General features: G+C 43.2%; 2 protein-coding genes across 4 annotated transcripts in view; one reads left to right on the top strand and one right to left on the bottom strand.

The window, feature by feature from the left end:
• LOC110309873 overlaps positions 1–1081 on the bottom strand; it is a 26644-nt gene extending 25563 nt beyond the window's left edge. The window contains exon 1 of one of the 2 annotated variants that reach the window (XR_002379758.2): positions 722–787. Coding sequence is in view for 1 of the 2 variants with exons in the window: in XM_029468863.1 (XP_029324723.1) it covers positions 722–995 (274 nt within the window). In the remaining variant the exon portion in view is untranslated. Of the gene's footprint in view, positions 1–721 lie in introns of both variants that reach the window. The other variant, XM_029468863.1, reaches the window with a different exon arrangement.
• Ggact (gamma-glutamylamine cyclotransferase) lies at positions 828–22736 on the top strand. 2 transcript variants are annotated; one of them, XM_021182609.2, is made up of 4 exons: positions 829–913; positions 3073–3173; positions 12943–12999; positions 21777–22736. In XM_021182609.2, the coding sequence occupies exon 4, from the start codon at positions 21792–21794 to the stop codon at positions 22239–22241; it is 450 nt and encodes a 149-aa protein (XP_021038268.1). In that variant the 5' UTR covers positions 829–913; positions 3073–3173; positions 12943–12999; positions 21777–21791; the 3' UTR covers positions 22242–22736. The 2 variants fall into 2 exon arrangements, with proteins under 2 accessions (XP_021038267.1, XP_021038268.1); XM_021182608.2 differs by lacking the exon at positions 3073–3173 and having other exon boundaries at positions 828–913.

The raw sequence follows: 22736 nt of genomic DNA, 5'->3' as shown, positions 1-22736 counted from the left end.
TATTTAAAATACAACCACTTCAGCATCATTTGATGCTATGTGAAAACCAAGAATATAACACGATTTCAAGTACTCCACATACACAAAGTCAAAGGGATGGGAAATGATGAAAGGAAGAGCAGTAGTCATATAGTTAATTTGGGTCTCTATGAGGAGACAATGGGCCTCTCGTCTCACCATCTCTGTGACATTGCTTTCACATCCCGATAGGGACATATAGAACTCTCCGCTACCTCTCCAGCATCACGCCTGCCTGCATTCTGCCATAGGAACATCCTTCCATGATAAAGATCTCTAGAGAAAACGTTGCCCTCAGCTTTTGGTTCTCATACATCTTATGTCCTAAGGGTAGGATATAGGGGAAAGCTAGTTCTTCCATTAGCTCCTAAACAAGTTTTATTTTAAAAAGAGTTGGTAAGTAGGCAGAATTGCTTCAGCTACCTGTATCCCATAGGGATATGTACGAGCTGATGCGATGCCTTAATCTGTCCTGTGCAGCCTTCCTCAGATCTGAGTTTAGCATCACCTCAGTGTCTATGTGAAGGGGTGAGTCTCTCTGAAGTAGTGAATCTTAGGCGTGTTTGGGTCTAACATGGAGTCAAAGCATGTGTGATATAGAGCTGAACCTGGTGGGAGCAGTCGAGCCCCTGTCTGGTGGTGGGAGTGGTGGTGGGGAGCTTGCTTACTTGCATTTTGGAGGAAAGTGGCTTCTGGTTCTTACCTGCGCGGTTCCGGCACATGGGGCGTGGCGTGCGCGCGGCCAGGTGCGCTCCGTGGCGCTGCCGGGGCGGGCCGAGCGGCGAGCGACCAGCAGGAGCGCCGCCCGGGGCGGTTTGGTTGCGACACCCGCCCAGCTGGGCATTTCCGCTCCACGGTCCGGGCGCGCTCCTCGTGATTCCCCTGACCACTGCAGGTGAGGCGCCGAGGCGGGCTGGGACTAGGAGCCTGGGGCGGTTAGGGACTCTGTCACCAGCCAGCGGAGTGTCCGCTAGCATCCCGGCAGATGGGTCTGCCTGGCGGAACGCGCTGGGCGGAGCGCGCTTTTGACCCCCCACCCCCACCCCCGGAAAGCTGCCGGGGCGGCCCGAGCTGTGACTGCTACCGGAGCGGAGCTGATGCTTGCTCTCGCGGGGCAGACGGCTCCAACAGGTAGCTTAAGATCCTAAGGGAATGTGGCTAGCGGTTTTCAAAAGTAATGTTTTTTTAATTTACTTTGGGAGTCACTTATGTGTGAAGAGTCCAAAACCTGAAAAAGAATCCCAAACCAACTTCTGTTGGTCCGTTTCTCATCTGGATTTCCTTTGGAGCCAGTAGTAAAACGCCTGGATCTTTGGCGATCCATCCCTTTGATTCTATCCGTGGTTATTATTGCTGTTTAACTCTAATCAGCCAGTTATAACGTTACAGCCTCGCTTAAAACCCATTTGAGGTGTGCATGTATTTTAACTTAGCTTAACTCCAAGCTCATTTGTTTATGTTAAAAGAAGTCTTTCTCCTGGCCTGTTTCCTGTAACTGAAGTGCTAAGTGAGGAACTCTGCAGTTTGGCCTCATTTTCCTGAACCTTCTCCGAGAAATCCCTGAGTAAGCAGGCCAGACTTCAACAATAGAGGACATTTGTCTCTAAAAGCTAGTTTGCAAAGTTAATTGGTGGATTTTTTTTTTTTTTTTTGTACTGAACCTTTTATTTAAACTAGTGAACTTACAAACCGTGTCCTAAGCGTGCAAAAGGCCCAAGGTTGGCTCTCCAGCACTGGAAAACAAGCAGACCACGTTGGGGTTAGGAATGTGGCTCAGTGGTAGAATTCACCCTTTTGTGTGAAGTGGTGAGTCTGTCTGTGGTGGTCATTAGTGGATGGCAGTGTGTGTTACAGAACCAAAACCAAAACCCTGCAAAGGCTAATTTTTTTAAAGTACAGAGTCAAGCCAGGTGTGGTGACTTATGTCTGTGATTCCAGCACTCAGACCACTAAAGCAGGCCATCCTGGGATATGCAAGATCTTACATCAAAAAAATAGCAAAACCAAAACAAATAAAAGTTTCCTCTTTATCTAGTAAGAATTTTCGAGAGCTCCAGTTCTGTCTGTCAACGCTTGAAAAGCAGTCATGGGATGACTCTTTATTGGCCTTGACCAGGGTCTTGTTAGGGGAGAGGACCCTCTGCCCCACAGACTAGTGCTGTCATGTTTGAAGAGGGACATGGTCCATGGGAAGGTAGCAATAGGAAGACAACATCAAATGATCTGAGCAGACTTCTCTAGAACATTCCCCATCTGAAGCCAGTAAATACTAGAAATTTTATTTGGAGACTCTGAGCTAACAATAACCACCCAGCATCTTGACTAACATACTCATCCTTCAGTCAAAGGCTTCCCTGTATTGTTGTCCCACCCCTATAGCCATGGGTATCACCCCTCTTTGTCCTAGTGGTATGCTTGCTGGGCATCTGTTTCACCTGTTTAAATGCCACATTATTTGGTAATTTTTAATGTGCTATTGACTCTTTGCTGGACTTCAGACTCCAGCTAGATAAGAACTACCCTATGTGTTGTTCATTCCTGTTGACCCTCGTGCCTTATGCCTAGCCACAGAGTAGGAAAAAGTAACATTTTGAGATAGGCTTAGTGAGAGTTGAAGAGGAACCCACCAGACATTGTGCATTTGTTCAAATAATTACATCTGCTTTATAAGAATAGAAAATGGTTTGTCCACATTTCTAGGGTATACTTGACAGAGAATACCCAGCCACTGCCAGTATGACAGTGTGTCCTGAACATCAGCTTCCTAAGGCAAGAAGCTAGTAGATGTGCGGGTGTGCCACTCTCTGGTTGGCTGTGACATACTGTTGGATAAATTGGCTTCCAGAAGCTGAGTTGTCTGCCATCCCTTACTAGAATCTCTGGTCACTTTCCCCCTATGCTAACTGGCAAATGTCTCAAGCAAATTCTGAACTCCAGTGGCCCTAGTGTCAGTACATAGGTTGAGCATTCCTAATACAGAAATTTGTTATGCTCTGAAATCCAAAACTTTCCTAAGTGACAAAAGTGTTGGATTTCACACTGTTTGTATTTCAGGTTTTTATGTTAGAGATGCTTGACATTAAGTCTTCAATTAAGTCACCCCAAAATCTGAAAACTTCCAGCATCTAAATCATTTCTGGTCCCATGGGTTTCAGGTAAGGGCTACTCAGTCTGTTGTTATTGTGTGGTCTTTGACTGTAATAAAATCACTAGTGACAAATGGGCAAATACTAGACATGGTGTTCACCATGTGGTTGCAGAACTTCTCTGAGTGGCTGTTGTGAGCAATGCTGTGAAGGAATGGGGGACAGGGAGCCCCATCACTTACAGTACCATTATTACTGCCAAAAGGATTTTATAGAATTTATGAGCACAAAAAGTTAAATTATCAAGAACATCAGTTACAAGCCAGGCGTCATTAACACACACCTATAATCCCAGCATTTGGGAGGTGGGGGCAGAGGGATCAGGAGTTCAAGGTCAGTCTTGGCTAAATAGTGAATTTGAGGTCAGCCAACTGCATAAGACCTTGTCTGATAAAAACAAAAGTAGAGCAACTATAAAACTGTTAAGTAGGAAACCAATGTATAGATTTCTTGTGTTGATGAGTAAATTAAAAAGGAATTAGCATTTACCAGAGACAGCTATATGCCAGACATGATTATATCTGGGATGCGTTCTGTTACTTGGTTCAGTTTATTCTGTGATTTACCCTTCTTTCAGATGGAAATGAACAGTATTTGTGGGCTAGAGTCTCACTTACTTTCTTCACATGAAAGTCATTATTTGCCCTTTTTTTTCAGTGCTATAACTGAAGTTCAGAAAGATGGGATGCTTGATCCATGGACAGGCACTCAGACAAACAGTTGGCTTTTCTTGAGTATAAAGTGCAGTGCAGCTCGTTCAAAAGACTGTGTTCTTCTGTTTTCTTCAGTTATTTTGATGCAGGGTCTTTAACTTGTTTTCTAGGCTGGCCTGGACCATTCAGTCCTCCTGACTTGGGTTCTCAAGTGCTGTAACTGAGACATGCCTTATCACACCAGCTGTTTGTTCTTGTGTCTACCCCACACTGGCTCCTGCTGCCAGAGTAACACTAAGCAGGTCTGATCTGAAGGACATTGGCACACTCCTGGGAAATTGTGTTGTCATAATAAATTACAAGTAGAAGACCTTGTATTAAGTAGTGGCTCTTGTCATGTTCGTTGCAAAGACATGGGTGATTTATCTGAGTCACATTGCAAGGCTTGCTCAGAATTTATCTACCCACTCCCACAGGTGGTTTTTCTATGCAGACTCCTGTGCCTCCCTATATTGTGATTCCCTATTTGCATTTTTTTCCTTCTTCCTGCCTGACTGTTGGACTAGCATAGTTATAACCATTGCTGGACTTTGTTCTGTCTGTAATCAAACTGAAGCTGGAAGCTGCTCCCAGCTTTCACATAGGCAAAGGGGCAAAGTTTTGGAGGCTGAAAACTGTTGGAGGGAGTGGCCTTTATTGTTTGAATAATCTTGTGGTGATGAAAATAATGATATTTTAAAGGGCAAATACATACTAAACTTGAAAAATCCTCTTTTGTGACTTGAGTTTTAATTTATCTCTCAGCTGTTTTAGTTGAATTCAACTTGAGGTAGTACAAGCTCTGATAGAATGTGAATTCTTTAGGGAAAGTAAAGAAAAACAGGCTTAATTTTGAGTTTGGTGCTTTTAGTTTAGGTTGTTTTTTTTTTCTTCATTTTTTTTCTTTTATTGAAAAAATGTTTTTTCTCTTACAATATATCTTGATTACAGTTTCTCCTCCTAACTCTCCTTCCTCTCTGGATCTACTCCCTTTCTGTCTCTCATTAGGAAAACAAAAGCAAACAAACAGATAGACAGAAAACCAGGCTTCTATGAGATAGCAACCAAAGATAGCAAATGACCCACTCATTCACACACTCAGGAGTCCCATAAAAATACTAAACTGGAAGCTGTAATTTATACTCAGGCCCTGTGCAGATCCATGTAGGCCCTGTGCTTGCTGCTTCAGTCTCTGAGTTCATATGAGTCCTGCTTAGTTGACTCAAAGGGCCCTGTTCTCCTGGTGTCCTCCATCCCCTCTGGTTCTTAACACTCTTTCTGCCCCTCTTCTCTGGTCCCTGAGCTCTGAGGGGAGAAATTTGATGAAGACATCTCATTTAGACTCTCTCACCCTATAATGTCTGACTGTGGGTCTCTGCTTCTCTTCCCATGTGCTGCTGGAGGGAGCCTTTCTGATGATGACTGAATGAGACATTGATCTATGTATGAGTATAACAGGATATCATTAGGAGTTGTTTTATTGATACTTTTTTTTTTTTTTTTAGGACCAGTCGTGTTTGATTTTCTGCTAGGTCTCTGGGCTATCTAATCTTGGTTCTTGGTCACACACCAACTCATGGAGTGGACTTTAAGTTGGATCACACATTGTTGGCTACTCCCACAAGTTCTGTACCACCATTGCTCTAGTATATCTTGCAGGCAGATCAAAGGGTCTGTGGCTGAGTTGGTGTCTATGTTTCTCTTTTGGTAGTCTACTGAGTATTTCCTGCACCAAAGTACTAGAACATAAAGGCTAAGGCTTCGTGTAGGCACCAGCTCTACTTCTCTCTGTTCACCGAGTTGTGTAAGTGTTGTCCTCAACAATGGGTCCCCACTCTCTGTTTGTAGAGAGTGATCTATTGTCTTAGCAATAGCCTGGGTTGTTTGGGGGTTTCTTTGGGATCCTTTGGCCAACAACTCAATTGAATGCAAGCCAGTCCCAGTACTGTATTAATTTTAATTGAATTCTAGAAAGTCTTTCTTTCTTTCCTCTTTCTTCTTTTTTTCTTTCTTTCTTCCTTAGTTTTTGTCTTAATGTCCATCCATTGGTGAGAGTGAGGTGCTGTGTGAGGGCTAATATGTGATCTAAGCTGTAGTAGTGTTTCTTTTACAAACATGGGTACCCTTGTGTTTGGGGCACAGATGTTAAGAATTGAAATGCCATCTTGATGGATTTTTTTTTTTCCTTTGATGAGTATGCAGTATCTTTTCCCATCTCTTTTGATCAGTTTTGGTTTGAAGCCTGTTTTGTTAGATATTAAAATCTCTACACCAGCTTGTTTCTTAGATCCATTTGCTTGGAATAGCTTTTCTAACCCTTTACCCTGACGTAATTCTATCCTTGGTGTTGAGATGTGTTTCTTGGATGCAGCAGAGGGATGAATTGATTCCTGTTGTTATTATTGTTGTTGTTGGTGTGTGTTTCCCTTCTTTTGATTTTTCCCTGTCTGAGAGTATTTATTCCTTGTCAGTATTTTCCTTCTAGCACCTTCTGTAGAGCTGGAGTTGTAGATAGATGTTGTTTAAATTTGGCTTTATTGTAGAATAAATACCTTATGGTCCAGTCTATTTGGTGTTCTGTATGTTCCTTGTACCTTTATAGGCCTCGCCTTCTATAGGTTAGGAAATTTTTCTTCTATGATTTTGTTGAAAATATTTTCTAAGCCTTTGAGCTGTGATTCTTTTCCTTTTTTTTATTATCATTCTTAGGTTTTGGTCTTCTCATAGTGTTCTAGATTTCCTGGATGTTTTATTTCAGGAGTTTTGTAGATTTAACATTTTCTTTGACCAGTGTGTCCATTTCTTCAATAATATCTTTAATTCCTGACATTCTTTCTTCCATTTCCTATATTCTGTTGGTGAAGCTTGCTTACCTCTGTAATTCCAGTTTGCATTCCTAAATTTTTCATTTAGAGAATTCCATCAGTTTGTGTCTTCTTTATTGATCCTATTTCCATTTTCAGGTCTTAAAAATATTTTATTCATTTCCTTCTACTGTTTCTGTTTTCTTGTGTTTCTTTAATACTTCTTTTATTCTTGTGGGTTTTTTTTATTCATTTCCTCTAATGGTTTGTTTTTATTTTCCTGTGTGTTTAAACAAATTCATCTTTAAGAACTTCTATCACCATCATATAGTCAGTTTTAACATCTTTTTCTGGTGCTTCAACTGTGTTGGAATATTTGGGGTCTGCTGTAGCTCTAATGAAGACAGATTGCTCTGGGTGTTTTGATTGTGTTTTTATGCTGTTGAATAGGCATCTGGGTTTAGGGTTTTCATAGGTCTGGGTGCTGATTTCTGAATTTGTCTTTTCGGGAGGATGTTTTGTCCTTTTCTGTTTCTGTTTCCTCTCTAGATTTGCAAGTGTGATTGCTATGTTCCTTGGCAGGGTGACTCCAGGCTCAGACCTGGAAATGACAACCAGCAGCAGGCCTGAGACGGGTGACTTGGTAGTTTATACTTAGATAGACTGACAGACATGGCTATTCAGTATGAGTCTGTAGGTTGTATCAGGGCAACTTCATAGTGTGAATAGGTTTCAAGTTGGATACATTTTCCTTGTATTTGGTACTGTTAGGCTTCAGATGTGACTTCTGTAGGTTGGTGTGTTTGAACACTTTGTCCTCATTACTGTTTTCAGAGGTTGCAGAGCCTTTGGACATGAGAGAAATCCTATATAAAATGTATCCATCCTGAAAGGAGGACTTCCAAGCTCTTTACCTAGCGTAAGATAAATTAGATCTCCTTAGGTAACTTGAGGATGCTGAGAAGAGGCTTTCTCATTGAGCTGGGGTGGTGCAGTGACACACATCTAAAGTTCTTTCAAGGACAGCCTGCATGTCTCACTGAAGGCTGGAAAGCAGTGGTCTACAAACTGGAGCCTTGTTTTAGCAAATACAGCCTGCAAGCTAAGAAGACATTTTACTTTTCTAAAGGGTGATGATAAAAACAAAGTGGTGGCTGCATCAAGAGTGGCACACCTTTAGTTTTAACACTCGAGAGTCAGAGGCAGGCAGAGCTGAGTTCAAGGCCAACCATGTCTACAGTGTGAGTTCCAGGACAACCAGGGCTACACAGAGAAACCATATCTCAAAAAGTAAGTAAGTAAGTAAGTAAATAAATAAATAAATAAATAAATAAAAAGGCCTTGGGGGTAGGGCTAAGCTTTGAGGTTTAATCCTGGATATAACCAAGCAGCCTCATCTTCCTGCCAAAGTCAGACGCTGCTTCTGCTTCCTCCTCTGTGATGGACTGTATCCCACTCAAATCCTGAACAAAAATGTTTCCTGCTGTCAGGGTCTTGGACAGTGCAATGAGTTACCCACCGTGATTACCTTCTAACTATTCCTGCTAACTGTCCTGTGTTGAACCTTGTTAACTACCATAGATCCCTTGTCCCCTCCCACTGGGCCTTGCTTTTTCTTGGCCAGGAACCCATACACACCCACAATAACCAGGAGCTTGGCCATAACCTTGAACTCCATGTAGTCATTTGGCTCTCTGTCCTAAAGAAATTGACTGCTGGTGTGCACCTTTAGTCCTCGTACTTGGGAAGCAGAGGCAGGCAGATCTCTGAGTTTGAGACCAGTCTGGTTTACAGAGAGAATTCCAGGACAGCCAGGTCTACACAGAGAAACTTCTGCCTTAGAAGAAGAAAAAGGTAAGAAAGGAACCTGACTGGTGAGCTTGTAAACAACACATTGAGCAGCCGACCAAGGAGCCTCACTTGTGCTTTTATTCTCTTCATTTTGAGTAGATCAGTCCTCTGAAGGAAGACAGTTGTTTAAATGGGTTAAATTCTCATCTTTCTGGAGTATTTTGTTAGTACAGTATATAGAAGTATAGAGAACAACTTTGTGCAATATTTTAAATTGCTCTCTCTCAGGTTTCTTCTTAGTTTTTAAATTGGGGATATAAAGTTTGTTAAATTGAGCTGGAAATTTGGCTCATTTGTAGAGTATATGCCTTCCATTGAGGCCTCTAGTTTGATCCCCAGAACACACACACACACAGACACACACACAGTGTTGTTATAGCTTGAGTTGTCCTTGAAAAACAAAACAGTGTTCTAGTTTAGACATTCCTGTTTCAAACAGCCATAGCTCTTGTAACAGAATGTTCCAGAATACCTTGAAGTTGTGCTGTAGAAACATGAAGGGAAGGGAGTGGAATCTTCAGGCAAGTGTTGGTTTTCTGCCCAAGTTGACTCAGAGTAAAACAGTGAAGCCTTTGGGGCACAAGGCAGACTAGAAATTACCTTCAGCCAGACCCAGATGCCCCATTTCCCTGTATCTCCCACTAACAGAGGGTGAGTTAGAACAAGACCTGGGTTGTTAGCTCTTTCCTCCTTGACCAGAGAGTACTTGCTCCAGGAATAGTAAACACATTCTGAGAAGTTACCTAATATGAGTTAAAAGCAGGCTACCCTCCAGGAGCCTGGAAAATATTCCAAAAGCCAGATCATTTGCTATGTTTCTTAACCAAGTATTGACAGTCACTGCTTAGTTAACAGTTAATATAGATGGAGCCCTGAGTAGGTAAAACAAAACAAAACAAAACAAAACCCCTCTGGCTATATGTCCTAATGTCTGGGCATGGGATACACTCCATTCCCCACATTCTTCTTTCTGCGCCTACTGACCAGACTCAGCTTCCTTTCCTTGAACCTTTAACTGCAGAGGAATGCATCTTACTCTGTTTTCATTGTGAGTCAGGGTCCAGACATGATTGAGTTTAACAGGGCAGCATAAGTCCATTTCAGAAAAACTACAGAAACTTCACTGCTTGTGGAAACCCTGAAGGTGAGGGTTTCTGATTAGGGATTAGAAGGCATGTTGAATTCTAATAATTCTAATTCTAATAAACTGGCAAGGAAAGGAGGCTCAGTGGCCTGTAGACTGGCTCTCTCTTTTGTGCTCATTAGTTTTTATTTTTGAAATAGGGTTGTTGTAGTTCATGATGGCCTCGAATTTGCCATCTTTTATGAGCCAGAATGCTAGAATTATAGGTATGTATCACTATGGTTGACTCAATAGTATTTTCTATATCAACTCTTTATTTGCACACAAAATGTTTTTTGTTTTGTTTTTTTGTTTTGTTTTGTTTTTTTTACAAATGGCTACCACTGTAGAACCACCTGGATCACCTTGGAGAGTGTCACTGTGCCTCCTCCAGAGAGTGGCATCGTCCCACTGGGCCCCTTCCCACTTTGCTGAGATGGAGCTTGCAAACTCTAGATCCTATGTCAGGCCTCCAGCTGTGTGTAGTGCCTCCCTGGATCACTGGCTCCCACCTGAGTCACCTCCCATGATTTGGAGCACCTGATTCTCTTTTGCTTGGCTCTCATGGGATGCTGACCAGCAATGTTGGCAGAGACTAGCACTGAGTGAGCTGCCTGTAGGTCTTCACCCAGACTGTGTTGCAAACTGGGGGCTTAGAACTGGATCGTGAACTTGAGAGTACAACTGAAGCATTTATGCCTGGACGCTGGCCAAGACCAGCAGTCTGGCAGTGGCCACCCTGTTGGATTCAGCTTGAGCTGCAGGTGGCACCAGTGGGTTATTGGCACCTTTTGAGGCCTGTCACTGCCTGCCCAGCCTGTTGACAGGTGTCTGGCTGCTCAGCCACCTGTAACAGCAGGAGCCAACATGTCTCCGTCCCAATGTACCTGGCCTGTGTTTCCAAGGCTCCTTCCAGGCCAGTGGGAATTTTCCAGGCACTTTCATACTCAGAATGAGCAGAAGTGAAGAGAAGGCTGTGTCTGCACTGTTAGTCACTGTATTTTGAAGTAGGAATGTAACTGCCTTAAGTTTTTAAAATTACACTGATGTGTGTCTACTTGGAGGGGGCATGTGTGCCACAGCATGCATGTGAAGGCCAGAATTTGGTTCTCTCCTTCCAACACATGGTTCCCAGGCATCAAACTCAGGAACGTTCTTTACCTTTTACTTGCTGGATCTTTGACAAAGCATGAAAAACATTTCCAGCATGACAGAAACATTAAGAACTCACAGAATGGTTGCCAAGGCCAGATTTGTGCAGCCCATTGAGGTATGGGGACCATGAAGGTTTGTTTGCTAAGACCCTTGAGAATCTGGAGCTTTGAACACACTAGCAGGTTGTACCTGATTTCAAAGGCAGCTAGTGCTGCAAATTTGAGTACAGTGTTTGGCTGTCTGCTTTCTGGGGTATTGGTGGAGTTGGTGAGGCTGGCTTCAGCAGGAAGGTCTTGTCTTTACTATAAAGAGCCAAGCAGGCAACCAAATGAGAGCATCAAAGCATCTGCAGGATGTGACCAGCCCTCCCTGGCAAGATGCCCGGGACCTCAGCTCCTGCCCCTGCTCACAGGCCAGGGCCAGGTTTAAAGTTCACAGCATCTTGTTTTTTCACCTGTTTCCTACAGTTCTAAGAAACTTCTGAAGAATTAATCAGTAACTACATCAGATACTCAGCCTTTGCTCCAAGGAAAATAGGGTTACTGTAGGGGAGGGGAGAAGTAACTCCTTGTTCAGATGCAAGGAGGCTTCTAGAAAATGAGAGATTTCCCATTAAACATGGCCCACACCCCATCCTCCATACCTAAAAGATCCTTGTTCAGTTTCCCCACAGTTGGGTATGTTTGTTCCCCAAGAAGATGCCCTATGAGTGGGTATTTGGCAATGTTGGTAAAGCCAAGGGTATTGGTTGGCCTTGTGTAGCCAGCTTTGACACAGCTGGTGGATGATGAAAAGTAAAGACACCATTTGTAAGTGCTGTGCTGTGGGTGTACAGCACAGGAGTTCCTGGTTCTACATGATTCCTCTGCAGTCAGTGGAAAGTGGTAGACACATCTGGCCAGAGGCAGAGCTCTGTGCCCCCTGTATATGGTCACTCATTTCCACCACAGTCTTGACAACGGGGAGATTGCTAGTGCCTTGACTTATCGTGTAGAGAAACTGAAGTGATGATATTCAGAGCTTTCTTGTACTTCTTGTGCCACTAAATTTTAATACAAACAGGATAGAGACTTTATTGAGGTTGCTTTCAGAAGGTTGTTCTTACGCTAAGGGATAACATCCATTTTAAATCCTTTAGCAATTAATGTTGCAAGAGTTTAATCCTTAGCCCTTTTCTTATTTGGCTTACCTGATGTGTGTTCTAAGTTTGGATTGAACATGTTCAATATTTGTATTTAGACTACCTTATTAAAGTCCAAATTCCTGCCTTTTACACTCTTGCCACCAGGTGGCTAAGGGAAAAGAAATCAATGAGGACCAATCCAGCAAAGGACTTGGAATCATTTTCAATTCTGCTTCAGTGACGAAATATGAAACTCGATGGATTGTCCTACAGGAAAGCAAATTGCTGCGTGACAGCATTTCAGGCAGTGCCCTGCCAGATGGACATTTCCATTGTGTTTTGTTTTTTAAATATTGACAATGTTAACTAGCCAGGTTTTGCTGAGCTAAAGTGTTTGGAGACGCTGAGCCTGCTCTACCTTTTGGGCTGACTTCTGGATAGACATATTGTTCCAGGCTATAGCAAAGTTTAACACAAAGGTTCTGCTTTGGGCTCTTCTATTCTAATCAGGACCATCTCAGTCCTGACACTGTAAGCCTCCCATCTGCTCCTAACTATATCTGTGATAACATCCACACCAACACTGCATAAATCTACTCAGAACAGGCTCTGGAGCTCACAGCAAAACTGAGCTGAGCAACCATGTGTAGCTGTCTGGACTGTACATGTGTGGTAAGGTGAGGGAATTGGGCTGGTTTCTACAGGACACATCTGTTAAGAGTGAAGACAGCAGCATATGGCACTGACCCAGCTTCCCTCAGTGTTTGGAAAGAAAAAGGCAGTCCTTCCACAGGCATGAAACCTTACCCAGCCCCTGGCTTATATCTTGTGCTTACTCAGTCCCTCTTGTACATCTAGCTGCTCTTTGGGTCTTTAATTTATTCACTTTGACAAGTAACCTCTTGGTCATACAACAGTTCACTCTCAACTTGCTTTTCTGATTCAAAGTGAACATGAGTGCCTTAATCCTCTAATGGGAATTAATTGCTTGTTTCAGTGCTTAATTCTGATCCTTTCGCAATCCCCACAGGGACAAGTTGCTTCCTGAAGGATCCATGTGTATTGTTCAAAACACAAGCTTAAAAAGGTAATGATGTTTTTCTTATAAAAGAAGCCAGAAATGCACAACATTCATTTTGTACTGCATAAGTAGTATTCTCAAACTGGTTTTGTATTATAAAGGAATCGCTTACCAAATGCTTCTGAGAAAAAGCCTAGTTTTCTTGTACAGAAATAAGCTATTGTTTTCTTTAGAAGAAAGTTGCTGATTTTCTACAGTTTAAAGCAGAAAACCGCTGTCCCCTTCCTGAGTCTGCTTCTTGGTTCTGAAACCACCATTTGATCAAGGTTGAATCCTCTTCCACCAACACATTTACTGTAACACTCTCAGGGGCTTAGTTGAGAACTCTCCAGTAAGCATTTGGGGAAGAAGCTGCAGTGGAGTGGAGACCTAGAGAAAATGGGAGGGAAGGGTCAGGGGAAGAGGAATCCAAAGTATGGCATTGGATGCTTATGACTGGCTGTCAGTGGTCAATAGAAAGTAGCTCATTGGGAAATATGATAAACCCAGTTTTTAAGTAGAGAACTTTGATTTAGGTCTGTACCATGCCATCCTGAACTTCACATTATCTGGTTCTGTATCTTGAAAAGTAGACCTATTGGTAGACCTATTGATGCTCAGTGGGGAGAGTGGGTCCACATTGTGTGGGATGCATAAGAACACTCATCCTTCAGGTTTGTGGTTCAGGCTTACTTGGGGCTATCAACATTTATCTACTAGATCCACTTGCCTTTGCTTCCAGAGTACTTGGACTAAAGGTATGTTCCACAATGCCTTTAATTTTAATGTAGGCACTTATAAAAGAGCTAAACATTTTCTTGCAGGAAAGCCAGTAGAGGTGGGCTTTGAAGTTTCAAAAGCCCATGCCATACTTTGTCTACCTCCAACTTGTGGATAAGATGTAAACTCTTGAGTTATTGCTTTTGCCAGTGCCATGCCTACCTGCCTGCCACCATGTTCCCCACAATGGTGATTCTGAACTAACCCCTCTGAAACTGTACGCAGATCACCAAATACTTTCATTTAAACTGTCTTGGTCATGGTGTCTCTTCACAGCTATAGAACAGTAACAAAGACACATGTCTATTGGGAAAAGTGCCAGATTGAAGTCACCTACTATTAGTGGGTTCATGTTAATCTGTGTCTTTAAATCCCACTAATAGATTTTTTTTAATGAAATTAGGCACCCCCTGAATTTGGTGCATGTAGGTTTAGTTTGGTAATGTCATCTTAGTTAACTATTCCTTGATAAGAATGAAGTGTCCCTCTGTATCTTTTCTGATTCCTCTATTTTGTCAGATATTAGGATAGTGATACCTGCTTGCTTTCTGGTCTAGTCTGATTGGGGTACTACTCTAAATCAATGCCTATCTTTCTTATAGACAATAAATAGGTTTTGTTTCTTGATCCATTTAGTCAGCTTGTCTTTTGATTGGAAATTGAGGCATTGATATTTAACGTTTTTACTGAAATGTGTGTGTGTGTGTTAGCTGCAGTTAATGTTATTGATGTTTGGTGTTGTGGTGGTCTCAGTGATACTGTGTGTTTTAATAAATATGGTTTTTTATTTCTCTCCACATTCTATTATGTGTATTCCTCTCTTCAGCCCAAAGTATTTCTTCATTTTCTTTAAGTTTTGGTTAGATATGAATTCTTCTTAGGATGCTTATATTGTGATAGGTTTGTCTTTCTCCTATTATGGCAGATAGTTTTGCTAGATACATCAATCTAGACTGCCAGTCGTGATCTTTATTTTATATACATGAGTGTTCTATCTGCATGTACAACTGCATGCCAGAAGAGGGCATCAGATCCCATTATGTATGGTTGTGAGCCACCATGTAGTTACTGGGAATTGAACTCAGGACTCTAGAAGAGCAGTCAGTGCTCTTGACTGCTGAGCCATCTCTCCAGCACCCCTTACCCCCACCCCACTATCCCCTTCATGTTCATTTAGGACTTGGAATGCTTTGCTTCAGGCTTTTCTGGCTTCCAGACTTTCCATTGAGGAATCAGCTGTTACTCTAATGGCTTTTCTGTATATGTAACTTACACTTCTTTTTTTTCTCTTGCAGCTTTCAATATACTTTCTTGGTATGTGTATTTAGTGTCTTAACTATGGTATACTAGAGGGATTTTCTTTTCTGATCTTGTCTATTTGGTGTTCTGTATGCTTCTTGTATCTGTAGGGATGTGTCTTTCCTTAGTTTGGGGAAGATTTTTCTATGATCTTGTTGAAGATCTGGTCTGTATCCTTAACTTGGGATTCTTCTCCTTCATCTGTGCTTATAATTCAAAACTTTGTTTCTTTCATGGTGCCCTGCAGTTCCTGTATGTTCCTTTCTTCTGATTTTAATTTTTTTCTTTATTCTGTTTCTTTATTCTGATCCTCTATTTTATCATTGTATCCTAATATATGTTCTCTGCTTGCCTTTTGAGTTTTCTAGTTGAGTTACTGGGGTTTACAATTCCATCTTCATTTCAGCTTCAATGTTTATATCTTCTTATTGGATTCCATTCTCAAGTCCTTCATCGTTTTTCTCACCCTAATGCTTGGGTTTCCTTGGGCTTCACTAGCTTTATCTTCCTTAATTTCACTGAGCTGTTTCTTTGTGTTTTTGATGAAGTCTATCATTATCCTTTTATATTCCATGTCCTGGGTTCATCTAAGTAATTGTTACTGGCAATCATTGGCAGTCATTTCTATAGGACTGGTAGGTAGGTCTGGCTTGATCTTTCATATTGTTTGTAGTTTGGCACATATGGACTTCTTTTGTTCAGAATCTGATATGAACGGCAGAGGTTGGGTAGAAGAGAAACTGTGTGGATGGATTGGACCTAGAATTTGGAACTGGCTTTGATGGAATAAGGCAGATGGTCAGAGGAGACTAAGTTGGTGTATGAAATGTGCCCCTTTGACCTAGCCTAGAATCTGGGGGTGGGGGTCTATCTGGCTGGATGGAAAGTTGGATGTGATATAGGAGAGATCTGTGGGTTGTGTGATATGAAGATGCAGGTAGGGTTATTCCAGGCAGACCCCTAGTGTAGAAGGGGTGGCCAGAGAAAGCCTGGGTACTGGTAGATATGGCACCTGGGCTAGATCTGGCAGGTTGAGGAGGATCAGGGTGACTCACCTGGCTAGACTCTGGAGAAGGATGTGGGGGATCTAGCTGGATGGAAGGGTTGGAGGCAGAGATGGAAATGGAGGGACCTGTGGTTGGTGGCAAGTAGGGTAGTTCCTGACTAGAGATGGGTTGCAGTGTAGGCAAGGGTAGCAAGACTAGACCAGAGCACAGGATATGGGACCTAGGCTAGATCTGGTGGGTTGTGGTGTGGGGTCATGATGGGGAGGGTCAGGGAATTTCTCTGGGGTAGATTCTGGAAAAGAATGTGAGAGATCTGGCTGGGTAGGAAGGTTGGACTTGGTATAGAAGGGATCTGTAGGTAGTGGCAGGTAGGGTGGGTCTGGGCTAGACACTCAACACTGTCTTTAGAAAATATATATCAAACAGAAAACCTACAAAGCTGTTGTCACAGTCACACACAGTTGTCACACACTATTTTGTCAAAATAGTGTGTCAATAGCCTGAAAACAAACGTAATAGTCAAATGGACTAGGAAGTAGTTACTAGCATGTAGAGTTAACAAAAACTGCAGGAAATTCTAAGACCATCTTATTCAGACAGGCAGCTCTTTCAACAAACGATAGCATATATCCATATTCAAGTTAGACCTTTACATAAAAACAAATGGGTCAAAGGCTTAAGTAAGAACTTAAGTGGGAAAAACCACCTGACACTGGGTTTGAGAATGATTTCTTAGATATGACATCAGAATCATAGGTAACAAAATTAAAAATACATTGGACTACATCAAAATTTATGTCCATTACTGGATATAATTAATAGAATGAAAAGGTAACTTACAGATGGGAGAAAGTGAATGTAGCTCATGTATCCAAATAGGATGATTATCTATGTTATAAAGTACAGGACAAACAGCTTGGATGAAATACTGGGCAAAGATCTTGAAAAGATGATCCTCAGAGATACACCAATGTCCAATAAAGTACATCCAAAGATGCTGAATATCATTAACCATTGAGGATACTAAATCATACCCACAGTGAAATATTACCTCATGCTCATGGAGATGGCCACCATCCAGAAGCAACCACTTGGTGGTAATTCGAAAGGGACAGCAGCCAATCCATGCCCATCAACAGATAAGGATAAGAAAACTGGGTAGTCTGTATGGTGGAATATTACTTAGCTTTAAAAAGGAAAAAAGGACACACACACAATATGATTGAACCTTGAAAACACTACAAGAAGTGAAATAAGCTAGCCATAAAAGACAGTGTTGTTGGCCTTCATGAATGCAAGGTGGATAAGGTACCAAACCTCCAGGAGAGGAGCAGCAGGGTAGTGATTAAAGGGAAACTTATTAACGGATAGTGGTTTCATTATATAAGATGAAACATTCTTCTAGAGATCTGTGTCTCAACGGTGTGCATTCAGGAGAACCCCACTACACATGTAGAAATGGTGAGGAGGAAATTAATTGTAAAAAATACTGGATTTCTGGTAGGTGGATTTTATACCAGTTGCTTAAAATTCAATGTTTTTTATCAAAATACATTCAAAGTAAATGGGGTGGGGTGCAGGGAAGAAGGAGCCTTATAGAAAATTGTTCCAGGCCATATGCCACTTAGTCACATTCCTACCCCTGTGCTCCTGTGAGTAGCAGAGCTTTAGAATCAGGCGGCAGCCCTGGTTATAACCTTCCTCTCAGAGCCCTGACTTGGCTTCTCCCATGGTAAGTGAGGAAATGCCTCCTACCTTACAGAGCCCTGAGGTGATCAGGGCCCAGCATGACCCAAAGCCAAACTAGCCTCTGGCTAGGAACTGGCCCCTCAGTCTCTTGTCCGGCCTCCTTCCTGAGCCTGCTTGGATGAAATGTTTCTTTTCCTCCTGTGTTGACTCTTAGTGACAGCTGTGGGTACTGCCCACAGCTGCTTCCCAGCTTCTATCAGGAGCTCTTTTCATTTTGTGAATTCTTAGCTCAGTGGACTTTGCCATAGTCACTCTGTCCTTGCTCTCCGGGGATGTTTTCAGGACCATCATCATCATCAGTTTTATTTTCTTTCTTTCTGTAACTATGTACAGTGAGCCATTGCCAGTCTCAAACTCACAGTCTTCACATTTCCACACACACACACACACCCAGTGCTGACATTAAGGTGGTCTATTACCACACCTGGCTTAGTGTGCACTTTGCAGAGGTCAAAGAAGTGTCATACTTGGGTGTTGTGTGTGCCCACAGAGCACCCAAAACGTACCTTCAGTTGCTGCCTTCTTCCCCTTCAGCAGCAGCAGAAGTGAGTCCCTCTATGCTCCCACCCTCTCCCTGTCTTTAGCCATCAGCAGCCTTCTCTACTCTGCTCATTGGTATCCCAGAACATATTGCGTCAGCTATTGTAGAGCAGTGCCTCTCACTATGCCACACACACACTGCCTGCCCCATTGCTTCCTGTCACATATCAGCCCTCTTAAAGGAGAATATGCCTTTGTTCAGGGGCTGGGCTTTACAGTGGGCAGTGAAGAACAGACGCTTTTGTCCTGGCTGTCTCCTAAGATACCATTTCCTGTGGTTTGAACATGGTTTGAATGTTCTCCAAGAGTCTACATGTTGAAATAGAATTCCAATATAAGGTAGTAAGAGGGTAAAAAAATTGTGATGCTGGGATTAGATTCATGGCCTTGTGCATTCTAGGCAAGATGGGGGTGGAAGCAGCATGTATGATTTAAGGGACGGGGCTTTGAGAGGTGATTGAGGGTTGTGTAAGGTCTCCAAGGGATTATATACTGTTTCCTTTATAAGAAGAGGCAAGGAGACCATCACATATATATGCCCTCTGCTTTATGGTGCCCTGCACCCCCTCAGGGGGTGCCTCTAATAAAACCATCACTTGGTCTGGGACCTATAGGAATTAAGAGGAAAAAACTCCTTTTCTTTATAAAGTTGCCTTACCTTACACATTTCATTACAGTTACATAAAATGGACTTGTATATCCATTCAATAATAGCAAGAGAAAGTAGGCAATGAGATTCTGAAGATAGAAAATAGAACTGAACAGTGACTAACTTAGCAGCCAGCTCTACCAGATCCTAAATCTCTGCACAGTGAGGCCCAGGAGGCATGAGCTGGCTGGTGCTCTGGAAATGTGAGTGATTAGGGTAGGAAGACATGGGATCTATACAAGAGACAGATATATCCCAACTCTCTCAAACTGAGCAGAGGAAGACAGGTTCCTTCTAACACAGGCCTAGGGAGGATGGCAATAGCACTCTGGAAATAGATGGAAGGAAACTCCACTTGTCCGTGGATTATCCACCTCCCACACATACACCTGCCCTAGGGCCACCCAACTGCTAAATCCAACCCCAACTCCTCCCATTGTAGTGCCACTTCCAGAGAGGGTCAGTTTTTACTAGAAAAAGCCAGACATGGGAAGAAAATCTCTTAGAGAAACACAGATACCATTTAAAGAAAAGAGGTAAGGAAAAGGACCTGGTGCCTGTGTCCACAGCAGAGTTAGAAGCAAAGAAAGGCTAGGAAAATGCTAGGAACCCATAGAATGGCAATGATGTTTTAGATGAGTGGACTGAGATGAAGGAGAAGGGAACAGTGGAGGGCAGAGGAAGTGAAGGTACCAACTCCCCAATTACCATGGCAATGGAGTTTCACGCTGGAATTTCCAGAGAGGGAATGCAGACTCTACTTGAACCCTATCATTATCACTTTTCAGAAGCCAATGGGGTCAGGGAACCTAAGAGCCTTAGTTCAAGCTAAAAGCAGAGCTTGGCCATCCCAGCAAGAACCTGGAAGACAGTGAAAGCACACCTCAAGACAATGTCCCTCAATTCCCTTCCTGCCACACTGTACACCAAGGGGGAGAGGATTTGTATAAGCTCTGGGGAGTCCTCCGAAAACGGGACATTCTGATGGCTTGCAGAAAAGGTGAGGCTAGGTCACCTCTACAGAAGCATGACCAGGAGACCCATGCAACACAAAACACCCAGAGCAATTTTAAGTTCCAACAAAAATAAGAACATGCTTGAGAAAAGCATTCAGGTCCTATGTGCACAGCTCCAGTGCAGATGTCAAACGCAGTGGGTAGAAATGGTGCCAGGTCCTTCAGGCAGGTCATATAGAGAGGAACATGTTAAGTATGAAATGATAAATACATGCTTACAGACACAAAGGCTGTTCAGTGCACAGACTCATGATTCACCCTTGTGGTAGCAGGGCAAGTGTTCTATGTCACTAGGTCATGTTCCCTGTCCCTGCCCTGGGAGGTCCCCTTCCCAAAGCCCTACAGTTTGACATCAGGCACTGCTGGTAGGGCCAGTGGAGCATAGACAGGGTATGGAGATGACCTGCTCCTGTGTTTCCATTCTCAAGCCACATTTTACACAGGTCACTTAGGTACCTAAGTCTGTAGCCCAGTCTCAAGCAAATGTTAGTTCTACATGGAGCCAAGGTTCCTGCTGTAGATCACCATGAATTGTTCTTACCCTCGAAGATCTTGGGAAAGAAAGCTATGGGCCCACAGATGCTGTGAAGTTTTGCTGGGTCTTAAGTGTTGGGACAGGAATGTAAATGTGTTGCTGAAACCTTGCTTTGCCCCAGAAGTGGGGATCCAGTTTGTTACTTATATGTATTTGTTCATAATATATGTTGTGGGGATTTCAAAGCTCCTTAAAAGACTGAAAGCTAATTGTGTCAGAAGGTGGCCAGCCTGCAGGTGTTGGTCCCTGATTGGGATGTTCCTGTCTGACAGAGAAGTCTCTTCTTAGGCTGAATACCTATGTGTGTGGCTGGGCTATCCTGGGTAGCTGCTCACTCAGGTATGCATGTTTTTGGAAGTTACCACAGGGGCCTGGTAGTGACTTGACTTGCATTGGGACAGAGCATTGAGTGAAAGGTTTGTTAGACATGGGGTCAGGCCTGTGCTCCTGAAACAGAAGGCTGTCATAGAGACCCACCGTAGCCAGCTGAAAAAGCTGTGGGTGTTTTGTTTGTTTGTTTTTTCTATTCTAGCCCCATTATGACCCTGCTCCTCCCACCTGAGATGCTCAAGAGCTGTCTCCATATGTGGTCTGTGCTTGAGGTCTTTGTGAGACCTGGATTAGTCTGTCCTAGTGGGGCAGAGTGGCTGACCTGCCTGCTTTTCTTACCTTAGAATCGCAATTGAGGCCGTTTGCTGGGTGTACTGGTATTCTAATGCCAGCTACTCAGAAGGCTAAGGCAGGAGGATCACTTGAGCCCAGACCTATACGATCTTACAAACACAGGGAAGATCTTCCCATCATACACACATCATGGTGCTTACCATGCTAGGGAGTATTCTTCCTCTACGATTATAGAGATGCACTTCCTGAGCCTCCCAAGTGCTGGGATTAAAGGTGTATATCACCACACCTTGCTTCCCCCCAGCCCAGATTTTTAAAGTCACTAATATGTGCTCCTCTCTCTAGGTTTGGGATTTCAAACTCCAGGGCAGGCTGGCCTAGTGCCTCTTTCAGCTTTTTAAATAGCTAGAGAAAGCATTTCATGATGTGAAGACTACATGAGCTTCTGGGTGCCATAGCAAAGTTTAACCAGAACATTTTGACTTCTCTTCCTTATGAGCTTGGCCAGCAGAGTGGAAGGACTGTGGTGGTATTACCCTCAGTCCAGAGGCTTCCCCCAAGAAGACTCTTCATCTGCTTATGTGCCTACCTGCTTTCTCCTCCAGAGTGCCTGCAGACAGATGGCCCACATCTTCGTATATGGCACCCTGAAGCGGGGCCAACCCAACCACAAAGTCATGCTGGACCATTCACATGGCTTAGCAGCCTTCCGAGGCCGAGGCTGCACAGTTGAGTCCTTCCCACTGGTGATTGCAGGCGAGCACAACATACCTTGGCTGCTGTACCTACCAGGCAAGGGCCACTGTGTGACAGGTGAGATCTACGAGGTGGACGAGCAGATGTTGCATTTCCTGGATGACTTTGAAGACTGCCCCAGCATGTACCAGCGCACAGCCCTGCAGGTGCAGGTGCTGGAGTGGGAGGGTGACGGTGACCCTGGGGACAGTGTGCAGTGCTTTGTGTACACTACAGCCACCTATGCACCCGAGTGGCTGTTTCTTCCCTACCATGAAAGCTATGATTCTGAGGGTCCACATGGGCTACGCTACAACCCCCGGGAAAACAGATAAAGGGCTGTGCCCCAGGCGCCAACAGGATGGAGGGAACCTGGTAGCTTCCTGGCATAAGCAGAGCTTCCCAAGTTCAACTCTAAAGCATGTTGACAAAACATTTTTGTCATATACTCTAATCTGATGTTACTTAATACTGCTTTAGTCTTAAGGAGCACCTGGACTCTTGCAGGTACTAGATAGGAAACACTCTAGACTGAGGTCCCTGACATGGCAGTTACAGGATACCTGGTTCTCCTCACTGCTTTTTTTTTTTTTTAATTTGCTTTGCTCTAACCTGAAGATGGCATCTTCTGAGACTAAAAAGACTAGGCTGCAGTTGCATCTCAGAAGTCGAATCTAGAAAGAAGTGGTAGGAAATACTGAATTGGGTTGGGTCAGTGTAAAAACATCAAGGAAAGCATGTTGTACTTAAACTATGTGCTCCATCCACCCCACCCCCACTTGCAATTTACAAATCACACACAAACTATTAAAATGGCCATTAAAATACGA

Source organism: Mus caroli, chromosome 14 (genome assembly GCF_900094665.2).
Source record: "Mus caroli chromosome 14, CAROLI_EIJ_v1.1, whole genome shotgun sequence".
NCBI classification, from domain to species: Eukaryota; Metazoa; Chordata; class Mammalia; order Rodentia; family Muridae; genus Mus; species Mus caroli.
The sequence above is the reverse complement of the archived record's forward strand: the minus strand, read 5'-3'. Positions and strand labels throughout refer to the sequence as shown.